The following is a 17,178-nucleotide window of genomic DNA, read 5'->3' on the forward strand; positions in this document are numbered from 1 at the left end:
ATCTGTATTTTCGGCTCTGCTATTTCAAGTGTTTGTCTATGCTCAAAGTGTGCCCAAAGGTCCAAAGTTCGACCACTCACATTGGAAGGAAAAATAAATTATTAAGAGTAGATACTAGGTACTAATATAAATAGAGTACTAAAGATAACAACGTAATTGAATAATATTTTAGCTAAAATCATTTTATAACGTTTATGCTAAATTAAGTTACTATTTCAGTAACACGCTTGTATTTTTATACGGGTCAGTATTTCGTAATTGCGTAATACGAGTACATAGGTATACTTACTGAATAATTTAATAGGAACAAAATGTTATAGATTTAAATTTTGTTATATTTTACTACAATCATGCTCATACTTTCTGTACTCGGTTGCTATTGCTTTACGCACTAACAAAGTCAAGTTAATTACCATTTTAAAATACGACTTGACATCGAGTTCAGCGAATGAATTATTTGGCGCGATTGCTCTGCTGGCGACACTTCGCTGGGCGGCCTGGCCGTGGACATACGGACGGATTCTAAGGAATAGTCAAGGTAAGTGAAAAGTTCAAATAAATACGTCCATTTTTATCTATTTGCATAACTATACGAGTACTCATAGTGATCAGATAAAATCTTATCGATCATTTTAGACAACAAATGTAAATGGGTTTGTCGCGTAAAATCGACAAAATGGCGCGATAAATGGTTATCATTGTGCGCATCCTAGGCCTACTGAGCTAATATTCTGGTGTTTAGAGGCTTCTACACCTAGGTATCTATCATTAAACTCGTATAGGTACGGACGACAGCACATCAAGCTAGACACAGTGGCGTCTTATCTCGTTGTAATGCAGGCTATTTTGTAACAAAAATGAATAGTCTGATGAGTTGTCGCTGTACGTTGCACTTCCTAAAAATAGACACTAGACGATTTAAAGTGTAGTATTTTGAGAATTTTCTGACTTAATTAGTTTAGATAGGAATACGCAGACAGTCGTCTGGAAGTTTTCTTAAATAGGTACACTACAATGTGTTTTTTTATTTGAATATTCAAACGAAAACTAAGTAGGTGGGTACTCGTATCCCACCTATGTTTTGAGTATCTCAATATCATTGTACTTAATTAGTGTTTGATCTTTTATTTTACCAATTTTGTTTTAGTTTCATTTGGGATAGCAAACATTTGCGCAATAATGCACAGGATCTTTCTGATAACGGATTCATTGCCCCAACCTAATACCGTCCACAGCTGGACAAAGAACTTCCACGGATTTCCACAACGTCCTGTTAAATTAATAATGGGTTCAATTCAAATAAATAAATAAATCAATAAATTTATTTCTGTATAAAAATGTATTAACTTTAAGAGATCACGCTCAAAAGCAAATGTAAATGGAAATAATTCAGCTCCAGGCATTAACTTATTACAACCTAAATGAAATATCAATAGCGGAATTATTAGTTCGGTAATGGCTCGGTAGAGGAAGCACTGTCGAGTTAATTATTTATTTATTTATTTATTTATTCATTCATTCAATTCCATAATTTTAGTAGAAACTCGCGGTTTCTCGTATAATAGTTTAGTAGAAACTAGCGGTTTCTCCCATATCAGCAGGTAATATTTTGGTGTTATTTGAGTAATGCGCTTTTTTATTTCTCGGAAAGATAGTTGTGTGTCAGTCTAAATCTAAAGGCATTATAATCGATTTAGTTATACCTTAAAAATATTGAGTAAGATATTACGTAGAATATTATAAGTAGGGCATCCAATGTGCAAGCGTGCACACAATCCTTACTATGTATCAATGATCATAAAATAATCGGATTAATTTGCACGCAACTCATTCAGGTAATAGTTTTATTATTATCTAATACTAGCTTTCCGCCCGCGGCTTCGCCCGCGTGGAATTTCGTTTGTTAAATTTTCCTGAATTTTCTTTGCTATAAACCTCACGGAGCCCGAGACCTTTCCAACGAATGCAAAACCGTGGAAATCGGTTCGTGCGTTCTGGAGTTATAGCGTCAGGGAGGAAAACCCGACTTATTTTTATATAGTAGATGTACCTAAGTATAGCGGATATTAGTAAGTCGGATATTTGATGAAAAAATATTTTCAAAAGTAAGTAAATAAAACTATAAATTATTCAAACACGCCGTTTAATAAATGATCACATTTAACATGGACTCATAAATTCAGTTAAGAGTACATTTAAAGTCAAAAATATGTGTAATAGTATCCTGCGTGTAGGCAACTACTTTACTGAAATTTTTTTGTAGGAAAACTTACAGCTGTTAGCTTTAACAAGTTAACATTACAAGTTTCCCTTACAACAGGACTATTCCCACCTCTCGTTCCCACCGCTGCAACTCCTGTGTAGCCAGGATCTACAGCTTAACCGCCAATAAAAGTTTCTCCTTACAAACGAATTATGATAGAACTCTTCTTCTGCTTACACAATACACATAATATCTGATAAAATTTCCTGAATGTATGTGAATTTCACGACGCAAAAGAATACTATCGTATGTTTTCAGCAGAGTAGGGGATGTTTTTGTTGTTAGTCGTAATCAATAGCTAATTAAAACGATATCTTCGTATCATATTTAATTGAGAAAACATAAATCTTCCGCCGGACATCCGATGTACACTAAGTAGTAGGGTACAAGAGGATCTTTCGTAACAAAATTACTTAAATTCTTAACGCGATAATAAATAAAAAATAATAGGTTTGATTTATATGTAAATAAACGTATCTGAAGCTTTAATGACTAAGGCTGAGTAACACTATCTTAACTTTAACTTTAACAAACGTCAAAACTATGTCAAATTCCATACAAAAAGCACCGGTTATGGTTATAGTCACGGTTAAAATAAGATGGTGCAACTCAACCTTAAATTTTCTAATGAAGCACTAACTGGTTAGACATAGGGTAAGTNTTGAATGAATTTCCCAAAAGCAAAGTCCAATATTTGACCAGTGCAATTCTTGGCATAGTTAGGTAAATATCGCCCCGTTTAAGTCCTTTGCAGATTAATCAGCCAACAAAACTGAAACTCTCAACTCTAAGGCTGGGTTGCACCATCTAACTTTAACTTTGAAGTGTGGAAAACACTTCGTTCGATCCGAATTCGTCAATATACAGTCTTGAAAACTTCTAGAGAAATCGGATGAAAGATATCGGATCTAATGCGTAAACTACCGTTAAAAATAGTTCTACTACGGGCCGTATTGACATGGATACAGATCGGACATAGTACGAAAGTAATACATTACCTACAATTGCAAAAAAAATTATTTGATTTGGATTTGAAACCGCTCTTACGATATAGGACACCGAGTGACCAAGTGACAATCGCCCTATAGCAATATACAACCTAAATAGAGGTAGAGAAACTAACCAGAGTGCGTGTGTGACGCAACACTGAAATGCCTCTAATAAACGCTACATTCGTGTTAATTTCGATATGATCTACCTAAGTACTATTTTTTTAAGTAAGGCGAAGTAATCACGATCTGAAATCGAACTTTAATATTACATATGTACAGGTGGTCTAGGTACTTAACAACGAAAATAATAATATTGAAAAGTCTCCATGGGTATTGTTTATGGATGAAGTATTCAGAGATATATGATTAATTTTATCAATGCAGGATAGCTTTCTTTTAAAGACGATTTTTCTTTAAGGCGGATGTGGATCGAGAATCTGGTGAAGGTCGAGGGAAGAGCCTGAATGAGGGCAGTGCAGGACCGGTCGTTATGGAAATCCTTAGGGGAGGCCTTTGTCCAGCAGTGGACGTCATTTGGCTGAAAGAACAAAAAAAACGAACGACGTCTTTACTTCGTCGGTTCGTTCGTTCGTTCGTTCGTTAGCTCATAAAACTTAGCATGCTAAATATATTTAGTCTTTAAGGTGACTCTACATTTGGCTCGCAACACTGCTAAATATTATTACTGGCGACTATACATCATGGTGAATGACATGAATATTGAATTTTAAGTATGTATTTTAGATTATACAGTTCACATAATAGCAATTGATGTAATTTAAAGATGTGACGTAAGCATACATTACTGTACTTTTTAGGAATCAAATACCCATATTCCAAAATCCTGAAACCATCTTCTAAAGTGACTTCTTTAATTTTAATAATCAAAGTGAAACGTTAATTTATATTTCATTGTTCTAATGACGTGACTTGAATGCAATCGCATAATTCAATAGCCGCATTTAATTATAGTAACCTTAGTGATGTAATTGAAACGTAAGGTTAATGCCAGGAAACATGATACTGCACGAATACTAAGCGCAGTCGATGCTACCTACAGCCGGTCGTTAGACGCGTAATATGGCATCAAATAAAATGATTTAACACGTGAACTAATTTCAACTTTCCACGTAAGATTATGTGTTATGTGATACGTCATCAGTGCCATCTTAAGCATTTTCGAAATAGTTACCGCATTGTCCAGTGAATAACAATCCAGTGGCCAATAAGTTCAAGGATAATTAGGTAAGATCATTGTTTGTTTTGTTTTCTAGACTACCTGCCACATGCATTCATTATGTCCATTGCAAGCGCAATAACAACGATAAATATAATAATCCAACGTAATAACCTTGGTAAACAAGTTTAGCTAAAATCGACGGTATTGAGCATTTAGGTTTCATGTTTTCTACAACGCAGCAATTATGGTATATTTAGTAGGATTTTTAACTATTCATGTTAACCAGAATGCATAGAAGAAGAAGTTTTGCTTGCTTAAAGCACTAGCCTCATTTCGTAAACAATTTAAAAACTTAAAAATATAAAACTCACATACTTCTTGATTTCTTCAACCGATTTTGTATCGTATTTGAGAGCATGACGTTTAAATAGCACGCGGGTAGGGGAAATATACAATATTTGGCGGTACCGGATGTAGAGTCTTTCATGTTTTAAACAAAAAGCTTCAATTGTGCAAAATTAAAAGCTTCAGTTATTTCTCCTTGCTGGAGAGAATACCATTTAAAGCATTCTTTTATATGTACTTTGTTTTAATTTCAATAAAGTTTTAAGTAACTAAATCAAAACTGCTATCATAAAATACTTGGAAAATACCAGTAAAAGTAATCTAATCTCTATTACAAAGGGGAAAAGCTCTCTGATCGACCCCCTGTAGCTTTACAATGATTGGCGAAAATATACAAAAGCACAAAAAGTGTTCGTTGCTATTTTCGGATAGGTTTCAAAGAAATCAATTATTGATAGGTAACTTATAAATACGTTTTCTGCGTGAGCACTGGCGTAGAAAACATCAGGTAAATGAATGAGGATTTGAAAGGTCAAAGTGAACGCAGCCTGTACGAACAACATCATAGGTCTATATGTATTGATGTAATTTCATCGTGCGGGCACGAGCAAAGAACGCAATCCGTGCGGGCTGCGTTCACTTTGACTCAACCGCAAATCCCTTAAACCCAAGTTAATGAGAAAAATCATTTGCGTCTACTTATCGGATCGATGGTGACCTGCCATGGCATTTTGGCGTGAAATATCAAGTTGAAGGTGCTTAAGATTTGGATAAGAGTTCTTCGAAGCGGCAAGAGCCTCTTGTAAGAAGTTCCCAAAATAAATTTCAAACCTAATGGTTTATAATTAAAGATATAGAAAATTTTGACTCTTTTGCACGTTCTAATTATAACTTTTGAATGTACTCAACACTGCTTCTGATATTATTTGGTAAAATTTTTTTTTTTTTTTTTTTTTTTTTTTTCCACAACGAGGAAGCTCTTGGCCTGTATCTCACCTGATGGTAAGTGATGATCAGGCCGAAGGTGGTTAATTATACTTCAATGCCAAATTAACTTGGTTATTTATACTTCAATGCCAAAAATATTAACATTAGGCGAACTTAATGCCATAAGGCATTCTCATCCAGTTTACCTTTGGGTTATGCAGAAAAATTAGTTTGGCGGTATAACAAAAAAAAAATTAAATAAAACAAAGCGACGGCAAAACAAATAAGCTACATAATACACATACATAAATAATATATAAAATAATATAATAAATAAATACATACTAAGATGATAGATATAATGATGGATGACGATAAGTTAAAACAGAAACCATTCATGAAGATGATAACATTTGGTGATGATAAAATGCTGAGAATAAGCAGAGAAAGCAATATTTTCAATAACTTCACAAGTTTTTAATATCTGCAACGAGGCTGCGAAGCCCAAAATAATAAAATCCACGCGACATCAAGCTACCTACTTACTATTGTATAGTTTAGTTTTCAACCGACTTCAAAAAAGGAGGAGGTTCTCAATTCGACCCGTATATTTTTTTTTTCTATGTTTGTTACGCGATAACTCCGCCAATTATGAACCGATTTGAACAAATCTTTTTTCGGCGTATAGGTAATACCTCAAGGGTGGTCCCATTTAAATTTAATAATAGAAAAAACAACCCCCAAGGGTGGAAAATTGGGGATGAACTTTTTTATACGCAATATCTCCGCCGATTATAAATCAATTTGAACGATTATTTTTTTGTTGAATAGGTATTATCAAAAGGGTGGTTTCATGCGAATTTGAAGAAAATATTTCACCCCCAAGGGTGGAAAATTGGGGATGAACTTTTTTATACGCAATATTTTTTTTTTTTAATTTTTTTTGTGTTCACGCATTTGAAGTCGGTTTTATTTTTTTAAAAAGTTAATTATTTTTTTTCAACTCAGATGGAACTTTTATTTTTCTTCTATCAAATACACTTACCTAAACAAAATTAATTTAATTTTCTTGACAAGGTTTCATTGTAGAGTCTATTTCAACTAGCAAGAACTAGATAAAGATATTGATTTTAACTGCGCACTTTTCTTAATCTACTCGTGTTTTATGAGTATTATACCATTCACATACAGTTCAGCTTTTGTACTATAATATAAAATATTATTATAAGGCAACGCTGCCAAAGGATTATGCTCATTAGGCGCCAATTTTACATATTTTTCTCTTCTAATTATAAGTCATAGGATTTAAAATGGCTCGGTGAACACCTCTTTTTTTGGTTTATAAGCGGAAACTTGAAAAACAAATTCGCGAGAGTGCAGAGAAAAGAACGTGCCGATATTTCTTTTGTCTTTATAAAAACAAAGTTCTTGGAATCGATATTATAGATCGCTTTACCAGTGCACCGTGGCAGGCTAAGTTCCATAGCTATGAGAAAGCAAGCTTTGTATTCTGTAGAGTTTGAGAGCCCTGTGGAATCCTTTTGAATTACTTTAAAACTTTTGAAGTACCTACATAGCTTAGCTACATAATATAATGGAATACGTATATCGGGCCAACTCCTACGCTTTACAACTAAGAGGGGTGAACATTGTTACAAAAATAAATTAATTAGTAGCGTCTCAAGAAACAAAGTCCTAGGGTCCAGTCGCCGCTCTACAACCTTGCTTACGACAGTGGGTAGAGAGGAGCAGTGGTTCTCTCACATATCGCATGGTGCAGGTGTTGACCGGGCATGGTTGCTTCGGGAAATACCTGCACCGTATTGGTCGGGAGAGGACACCTCAATGTCACCACTGTGGCGCCGCTGTTGATACAGCGGAGCACACCTTGGAAGACTGCCCGGAATGGACACAACAAAGAGCTGCGCTACGCGCACATATCGGACTGGATGTAACACTGCCGGCGGTGGTCAGAGCCATGGTCGACAGTGACAACGGATGGGACGCGGTGAAAATCTTTTGCGAGACCGTTATGTCGGCAAAGGAGGAAGCCGAGCGAGCCAGGGAGGTAGATCCCCTCGCTGACCCTGCTCGGCGGAGAAGGTTGGGCCGGAGGCGACGTGCTTTTGCGCGTCGTCTCTGACACCTAGTCAAATACTAGTCATAGCGTAAGGTCCATTATGAGTGCCAGCGGATAGACCTTTACACCTACCCGCTGGCCTCCATTGTATATTATGTAAATATAGATAAGCACTTTGTACATTTGTATCATTAATTTGTATATAGTTGTATATCTCCGAGTGGCCAGTGGCAGTGCAAAAAACTGTCACTGTAAAAATAAAAGATGGCGTGGTCGAAGATGGAGTCTGCACGCATAGCAGACGGTCTGCGCATAGGTGGAACATGTCGGGAAAGGCCTCGCTACACCGGCTCCCATCTATGCTCAGCGAGACGGAGATGGTGGATTTTTAGTGGGTAGGCCCCTCCCTTCTGGAGGGGAGAGCCCCACATAACCCGTCGCCTGACCACAGCGGCGGGTATGCAACTCAATGCATTTTAAACACCGAAAAAAAAAAGAGTCCTTGCACACCGCGTTTTTAGGCGCCTTCGACACACATTCCATGCAATTGAAACGCGCTGTGTACGCGATTTATGCAGGAAATCAATGTAAAACAACCACGATTCAACAATCACGATTGTAAAACAACCGTCGACTACGCCTAAAAAAGGTGGTGTGCATAGACCCTTAAAGAAGAAAATACCATTACAAAAATAAATGTCACTCCGAGAAGTCTAAGCACTGATAACTTGAAGAAGTGAAAGCTTATTTTAACCGATTGAATCCCAGACGGCATTAATTAATGTCATAACAATTGATTACTATTGTGTCTAGATTCGCGGAGCTTGAAGGATTAATTTTGTACTGATTTCGATTAATTTCCGATGCAGAATTTTATTTGCGAAAACCTTTGATAACCTAAATGAGCATTTTTTTTTTGCATTAGATTGAAAAATTGCCTTTACTTGATTGTTAAATAATGTTTTCAAATTGAACTCATCAAAAGCCTTTTACACATACTTACTTTTCATCGTAATATCCTGATAATTCATTAAATTAATTGACTAATCTTGTGAGAGTAATGATTCCTACCGAACAATACCAATTAGTGGTTTTACGCAAACGCTTGCAAACGGAAGGCTCATTGATATAGGTCGTTTGTAGCTTAGTGCATAAACAAGCAACTTTAAGTATGTATATGCAATAGAGTATGACGCCGCCTGATTGGCTTACAAATTGAAGATCGATACACAGCTCTAATAGATGCCGAGAGCTTCAAAGTGCAGTGCTAATAGAGATTTGCAATTTCGCTAACAAATAAAGGCGAATAATATTGACACCAAACTATCATCGATCGGTGTACTCTACTAAATCACAGTTTGAGTATTATTAACATAGTTTAGTTACAATTTGTTAATACATCAATTTTGCTGGTCTATTGACCTTATTCCTGACGGTTCTGTTAAGTCCCTAAGATAAAGGTACAAAACAAGTAGATGTACCTATGCAACTTTATCAAAATTAATAATGTATTAAACTTAATCTGGCAACTACAGGCTATATGCACTTTAAGATAGTAAATATAATACATTATCTCCCATTTATCAGAGTAGCGTAAATCCATGTAATTAAAAATAGAGACTTGAATTCTGTATGTCTATCTATCTACTATGTACATTTTTAGCACAAGCAGTAATAACCTGTTATTTTCTATTTGCAGTGTCGAGCACATAAAATGGAGTCAGAAGGGACGAGCCTAAGTAAAGTGAGAGAGGCGAACTGGCCAGCGGTTCTGTTCTTCATTCACATCCACCTCCTTTCCTTTTATGGTATATGGCTGGTTATATTCGAAGCTAAATGGATGACTCTATTGTTATGTAAGTAAAGATGTTATTTTCATCAGTTTGGAAACTTTTCTGCCCTTTGAAATAGAGGTTAAATTAAATATACATAATTATAGTTATATCATCGTTTCAGAATTACGTAATTTTGAAATCACATATTGCTTTGCAACCTCTAAACGTACTGTACCGCGATGAGACGTCTGGCAATTATTGGTATTTACTTAAAGCATCCGCTTTAGATTAATTTAATTTATTGCGTTAAGCTAGTGTTTGACAAACGAGAGATTAACGTGGTGGCAAGCTATACTAAGGCTGAGTTGCACCACCTAATTTTGAGCGTAACTATGACGATAACCGCTGTGTTTTGTATGGAATTTGACAGATTTTTGACGTTTGTTAAAGTCAAAGTAAGATGGTGAAACTCAGCCTAAGTTACGTAATTAAGTTGCAACAAATCATGGCCCGTGCCTAAAGCTACACGCTGCTCAAATATTGAGCAAAAGAGGCTGTTCAAAATTTAACTCTGTCGCCAATAGGGTTTCTTTTTGTATACCTACCATTGTACTTATAATAACATATGTATTCCAGTGGTGGTGCTATCGTCAGTAGCGGTTCTGGGGGTGACGGCAGGCGCCCACCGACTCTGGGCCCACGGGGCGTACAAGGCCAGCACTGGGCTTCGAATCGCGCTGATGATATTCCAAACATTGGCGGGTCAGGTAAATACAGTACTCTATGAAATCTGTGTACTTACCATGAGTTTACGTTAGGTGTGCTCGCTAGTGACTGCGTAAAAAAATGACATTACTTGTATGACATATTGTTCAGCGCCCCTAGCGGCTACTTTCAAGAAACAAAATTTTCACAGAGATTTTTGACGTACTCGCTAGCGAGCACACTGTCTTATCGTAAACTCATGGTAGGTNTGGCAGCGCGACTTGCAGCTGCGCGGCGCGTATAGCATAGAGATTGGCAGTTTGCGGTTGCAGTTTGCGGTCTGCGGCCCGTCTTGGAATTGTACCTTGATTCGTTTTTGTTGATTCACTTTAACAAAAGGAGGCTCTCAATTCGGTTGGTATGTTTTTTTTTCTATAAATACTTACATTAAAATTTTAATTTTCCAATTTCATTCTATTCAACATTGCGAAAAGAGATTTTGAAGCCCGACGGACTCATTAAATCCAAAGTGAACGACAATCATATTTGATTGCGTCAAAATTACGGAAAGAGGGTTGTTAGCTGTTATAGTTCCAAAATACTGAACTGTCCTATGCATGACATTGACAGTGGGGCGCCACCGTCAATACCGGATCAATGGTTCTGATTTTTGCCATGTTGGAAACCATATAGTCGAACGATGGTAGCGCCCCCCTGTCATTGAGTTTGGTGGGACAGTTCAGCGTGGGTCATCTATAGCCTGTTACAGCCTACCTACAAGACGAAGAATAAAATGAAAAAATTCAAACTGCACTTTTTATATTAATCTGAAATTCTGTAAGCAAATAATTGATTCAACATCTGACTTGATTTGATTTTAAATAAAGCTGCAGACTGATTCCTACATCAAAAGTTTAGATGTTAGTGTAGTTCCTAGCCCTAGCTGTACATTAGAACATAGTTTAAGAAACGCTTTGTTAACTACAATTTTTGTCAGCCGAAAGACGTTTACTGCTGGAATGGTCTCCCCAAAACTTTTCCTGCCAACCGTTCACGCAATGCCAACCCTTCGTTACTTTGTTACCTTAGATTAATAACGCGTTTAATTCTATGTTCGTTACACTACACAGTTAGGGACTGGAATTCACTGCCTGCTTCTGTCTTTCCCGTACACTATAATCCGGGCCTTTTTAAGACGAGCGTGAACAGGCACTTACAGGGCAGATAATGTAGCATCCTAGACTGCATCTAGCTTAAGATTTTAAACGTTCGCATTCGATTTCAATTAAAATAGTAAGACACGGGTCTTAAACGGCTGCAGCATCGCAGCCGAAACGAGATGCCGTGAGTACATAATGTAACTCATTAATAAACGTCGCGTTAAGACCCGTGTCTTACTATTTGCATCTAACTTAACACCAGGTGCGATTGCGGTCAAATACCTGCCTTGTTATCCATAAAAATAAATTCATCATCATTATCAACAGCCCTTTACAGTCCACTGCTGGACTATGAGCCTCCTCCACTATAGTGGAGGGTTTTGCCATAATCTCCACGCTTGGCAGGCGGGTTGGAGATCGCAGTTTAAAAGATTGATGTTTATAAAAATAAAATAAATTATTATTTTTTATTCCTGTTGCTCAGGGCACAATCTACGACTGGGTGCAGTACCACCGCCTGCACCACGCCACGTTCGCAACAGACGCAGATCCGTTCGACTACAGGCGAGGCTTCGGGTACGCGCACGTCATCGCGCGCCTGCGCAAGCTGAGCCCGCTCCAGGAGAAACTCAAGAGTGAGATCGACATGTCGGATCTTGACAATGACCCTGTTGTGGTCTTCCAGAGCAAGTAAGTAACGATTCATGTCAGTTTTATATCCCTTCTGACATTGCAACAAAAGAAGGCTTCTGTTGGAGCTGAAGACGTCATCGCGGATCTGCGCAAGCTGAGCCCGCTCCAGAAAAAGCTTAAGAGCGAGATTGACATGTTGAACCTGGATAACGACCCAGTCGTCGTCTTCCAGAGCAAGTGAGAGATACCAGTTATCAAGATCAAAGGACAAAAGAAGGCTTATTTTCTGTAGAGGGTTATCATTCTTCGCTTCTAGCCTTCTTTTGGTTTAAAGCTTAAGACCTCTGCACCACGCCACGTTCGCAACAGACGCGGATCCGTTCGACTACAGGCGAGGCTTCGGGTACGCGCACGTCATCGCGCGCCTGCGCAAGCTGAGCCCGCTCCAGGAGAAGCTCAAGAGCGAGATCGACATGTCGGATCTTGACAATGACCCTGTTGTGGTCTTCCAGAGCAAGTGAGTTTTATGCCCCGTCTAACATTGAGACAAATGAAGGCTAATAGCTAAAGAGGATTTTCTGCTTCTGCCTTCTTTTGGTTGACGGCGAATTCTGCACAATTATTGCTACAAATCACACAAAGCGCGAAGACTGACCCATATCATAATCAAATTTCAAAGCCTACTAAGGTTTTCTTTTTTCAAGTGATTCATGTGTGATGTGAAAAAACTCGTTATCAATTTAAAAGCTCTTCGAGATAGAATTAAAGCCATTTAAAGTTCGATCTGTATGCTAATTCAAATTATACAGCGCAATTGAAACCCTTTGTGCGAGCATTCGACCAAAAAATCTAGATAAGATTCACGTTCGTAGTCTACACGCAGCGGCAGACGACATCTGGTATGTACTCGTACGTGTGTACATACCTATTTCAATGAAATAACTTCAGGCGACGTGTCGCTAGCAACGGAACTATTTTAGAGAAATAAGAGTACATAGAATTAGAAACAAGTTTCTGCAACATGGAATGGAAACGGCTACGAAATCATACCTATAACTTATTTTATTTCAAATTATGTTATAACCAACTAATGCGCTGAGTTCGAAACTCAGTGTCGCATTAGAAATTCACACAAACAAAGTGATCAAAATATGTGCCCATTATTCACTGCGGTACCTATTAGTACTCATCGTTCGAACCTACTACGCGAACAATGTAAACTGTTTACATTATGACGTCGCCGCTGTCATCATTGCTTTCACGAGCAATGTGTTCTGTTTTAGGGCATATTGTTGTGACACCGGCCCCGCCCCCTTGTCACATCTCCCTTTAGTTTCTGTAATCTGTATTTATTATAACCATTGAGTTATAATGTACTACGTAGTAATATTACTTCAATGATTATAACCCACTATTTTTCAGAGCATACTGGATCATGTACGGTATATTGTTCGTGCTGCTGCCACTGAACGCTCCGCTCGAGTACTGGAATGACTCCATCCTGAGCGCAGTATTCGTGATCGGGTTCGCGCGGTACCTCGTCATCCTGCACGCCTCCTGGCTCGTGGAAAGCGGCATCTGCGTTTGGGGACTCCAGCCTGGGGAAAAGTAAGCAAGTTCTTACCCATTATAGTATAGTATTGAAGCCAGCAGCTGGCGCTAACTATCTTTGAATTCGATATGAATAGCGCAATTTTCGACGGAGTTCTATGCAGATTTGATTTTCAGTAAATAAAATTATGAATTGGATATTTTGCGCTATTTACAAAGTTGAATCTTAAAGCGTGGTAGTTATCGATAGATTCGAGTGGCACTTCGTCCACCTTCATTATATGTAGCAATCTTTTAGCGTCAGATTTTAGGGTGGCTCCACATAATCCTTCATCACCTTGTGTTACCTATATTTTTTAAAATTGTTTTCTATCTTTTAGATGCCCACCAGATTCCAACTGGCTGTTCATACTAACCAAGACATTCTGGCCTCACTACCACTACATGATGCCTTATGACTACAAATCAGACGAATATGGCACTTATGGTAAGGACCTACCTACACATAATTAAGTTTAGTTTAGTTAACTTAATTAATGAATGTGGTATCCGTATTAGCTTAGTGCAGGCGATAGTACATCAGACTACCAACTATTTTCTTCCAAAATCGAGTGCAGAGCTTACCTACACACAAAATTAATCAATAATAATAAAATCTTTAATCTTACGAGCATGTATTAATTAAATATTTTTATGGTTTTCTAATGTTCTATTGTAACAATATAATAGACAATCATATTTCATGCTACGAGTACACACAGAACCTAATAACTTTGTTATTATACAAACTGAACTAAAATTAATTAATAGTTTAATCTTCCGCCAGATTTCACAAATTTAACATCAAATCTGACTATTACTATGGGTATAAACAAACTTGACCCTACAACGTAGAGCTTAAATTAATTAAATAGACCTCACACCAATTTTAACTTTAAGCTGTGAACATAAGTTTGAAAACCAATAAATATAATTTTCTCTTAAGTCTGGTTAAGAGCTATAATAATAATAATATAATAATAAATCTTTATTTCATTACCAGCGGAATTGCTTATAATTAATAATGATCGATGCCTCCTTTTAAGCTTAAAGAAGCCTGTGCCAGGAGACATCGCTCTTCCTTGGAATATTATGTGTGCGTAAATACAATTCAATAGGTACTTATACAAAAATAAAAGTAAGCACTAATACTACATAATATCAACTAGGTATACTAAGTAACATATCTGTAGTAACAAAGTAAGGAGGATGGCGCGCGCGGAGTGAGTGAGTGTATGTGTGTGTGTGTGTGTGTATGTGTGTGTGTGTGTGTGTGTGTGTGAGAGAGAGAGTGTATATGTGAGTGAGTGAGTGTATGTGTGAATGTGTACATGTGTGTTTTATTTTTATTTTTATTTTAATTTTATTAGTTTAGTTTAAGATTGTCTCAATGTCGTCATAAGATTTTGGCTTCAGCCATTTCATTAAAAGATTCTTGCACTCGAAGTAATTTTTGTCATAAATATTAATCTCCTTAATAAGTAAGTTATAGAGATACACAGAACGCCTATCATATTGCTTTTTTGCAAAGAAGGTTTTAAATCTAGGAGCATGTGCAACAATATCTTTCCTCCTCCTATTGGTGAAGTCAGGGTTATAAGGCATGGATTTGGAAATAAACACAATTGTTTTGTTGTACTAGTGGTGACTGAGATTGTTCCGTAGGGCCCATATGGAGACATGTAAAGTGCCTCATAAGGGCTAATTTTTTTTTTAACTGTATTTGACGTTCATAAGTGCCACCAGTGGTCTAAATTGAATAAAATATGTTTGTTTTTTAGATTCCGGGTGCACCACAGCTTTCATCCGGGTATGGGCGGCCTTGAACCTGGCCACAGACTTGAAGACTATAGACACACCGGTACTCCAAAAAGCTCTCGCTGAAGCAGCTAAGTAAGTCACAATTTTGCCATTATTATGATATTTTTTTAATTACATAACAAAAGAAAGAAGGTTATAATGCCCTAGTGAAGCCTGAGACTCAATTCAATCTTCTGCAGTCTCAAATCTCTTATTTCAATGTAGAATCGACAGCATATCAGACTACACATTTTTATTGCAAAATAGAATGTATTATAACGTATTATTATAACGAGTATAGTTCGTAAATAAATTACGATCATTGTACAAAAATTATAATTGTTGTTTGATAACTGCTTTTCTTAATATTCTAAAAGTTCTCTAATGTAAGTTGAGAAAAAAAAATTCTAATGTAATAAAATACGCGGCCAAATACAAATAAATGTTTTCGATATTTATTAACTTAACTTAATTTTCCGCTCGATGAAACGCAAGCATAATAAAACTTGGAATAAGACGGTACATCAGTTATTTTGTTCGAGTTATTATTTTTAAAAAAAAGCTCGTTAAAATTATTTTTAAACTATGCCGGGTTTTTTTTCTAATTAGTCTGTTAGTACTAAGTAAAGTTTCGACTAATATTTAACAAATAAATTAATTAACAAACTTTTCAGTTCGAAACGTCCTGTCCAGACGTGTCTAGACGAAGCTGTGTCGAAACAGAGCCTTCCCGCGGGCCATTATCTACAACGAGGCTGATGCTTGCTGATACTTAGATACAATTATTAATATCCAGTAAAGTATAAACTAAAGTGTAAAGTTTCATTTATACTTCAACCACACCAATACGTGAGATCGCCATAGATCAATGACAGGTCACGTGGACTGTCATGGGTAGCGCGACCTGTCATTGGCCTATGATCGCGCCAGCGATGGCGATATATGCACGCGAGTGTAGTTGAATCTTTATTTTGACAGATATAACATCATGATAAAGAAAATAAATAAATCTCCCGATACAACTATTTACCCGACTGCGCCAGAAGGAGGGTTATGTTTTTAGCTTACATACCAAGGAGTCAACAGGAATATCAGATAGGTACCTACATAGGTCTTAGCATGAAAACAATTTTCAATTATACTTTTTTAACTTCTTCAATACAAAATAAATTGTCAAGAAATATGCCTAAGTTCTTAATGTGACTGTAAACGTGTATAATTTCTAATTAGGATATTAATGTAAAGTCAAATGTGTAAACATTCACAATTTCTATTTTATTACATTTAATTAAAGCAATTACAAACAAATTAATATTACTTACTAATGAAGTGTTTTAGACAATTACTCAATTCTACGATTACTCGTGCAGTGAATTTCAAGTACCTATTCAAAAAGAAAAGTCAATTGAGGATACATTTCTGCCGATCATTTGGTAAAAACGATTTTTCTCTAGGAACACACTCATTACCTATTTGATTTCGTTTCGTAAAATGAGTTTTCAGCAAAAACGGAGTCAATTGGGAACTTTCTAATGAGCTCATTAAAACACCATTATATTAATTATTCTTCCAAACGCCCGGGGTTATTATAATTATACAGGAAAAACTTCTCATGAAAGTCATACTCGTAGATAAGGAAGGATTTTAACGCAAACTCCTTTTGCCAGTAGCTGAACAAAGAAATAAGCTTTTACTTATACAGGTATAATTTAAAGTATGACGTTATAG

General features: G+C 36.7%; 2 protein-coding genes across 4 annotated transcripts; both read left to right on the forward strand.

Moving 5' to 3' along the window:
• The first annotated feature begins 461 nt into the window (after positions 1–461).
• BmorPDSN (acyl-CoA Delta(11) desaturase-like) lies at positions 462–16,747 on the forward strand. 3 transcript variants are annotated; one of them, XM_028317199.1, is made up of 9 exons: positions 462–538; positions 9,487–9,643; positions 10,199–10,329; positions 11,912–11,943; positions 12,404–12,577; positions 13,483–13,668; positions 13,992–14,098; positions 15,432–15,543; positions 16,125–16,747. In XM_028317199.1, exons 2-9 carry the CDS (start codon positions 9,502–9,504, stop codon positions 16,207–16,209), a joined length of 969 nt encoding a protein of 322 aa, XP_028173000.1. In that variant the 5' UTR covers positions 462–538; positions 9,487–9,501; the 3' UTR covers positions 16,210–16,747. The 3 variants fall into 3 exon arrangements, with proteins under 3 accessions (XP_028173000.1, XP_028172998.1, XP_028172999.1); XM_028317197.1 differs by lacking the exon at positions 462–538 and adding an exon at positions 4,288–4,500; XM_028317198.1 differs by lacking the exons at positions 462–538; positions 12,404–12,577 and adding an exon at positions 4,300–4,500 and having other exon boundaries at positions 11,912–12,117; positions 16,125–16,262.
• Positions 6,057–8,239, forward strand: LOC114361945 (uncharacterized). The gene is made up of 2 exons (XM_028317173.1): positions 6,057–6,156; positions 7,414–8,239. Exons 1-2 carry the CDS (start codon positions 6,057–6,059, stop codon positions 7,848–7,850), a joined length of 537 nt encoding a protein of 178 aa, XP_028172974.1. The 3' UTR covers positions 7,851–8,239.
• Positions 16,748–17,178: the final 431 nt, after the last annotated feature.

This window comes from Ostrinia furnacalis, unplaced genomic scaffold (assembly GCF_004193835.3).
Source record: "Ostrinia furnacalis isolate ACB-3 unplaced genomic scaffold, ASM419383v2 OfSCF6075, whole genome shotgun sequence".
NCBI lineage: Eukaryota > Metazoa > Arthropoda > Insecta > Lepidoptera > Crambidae > Ostrinia > Ostrinia furnacalis.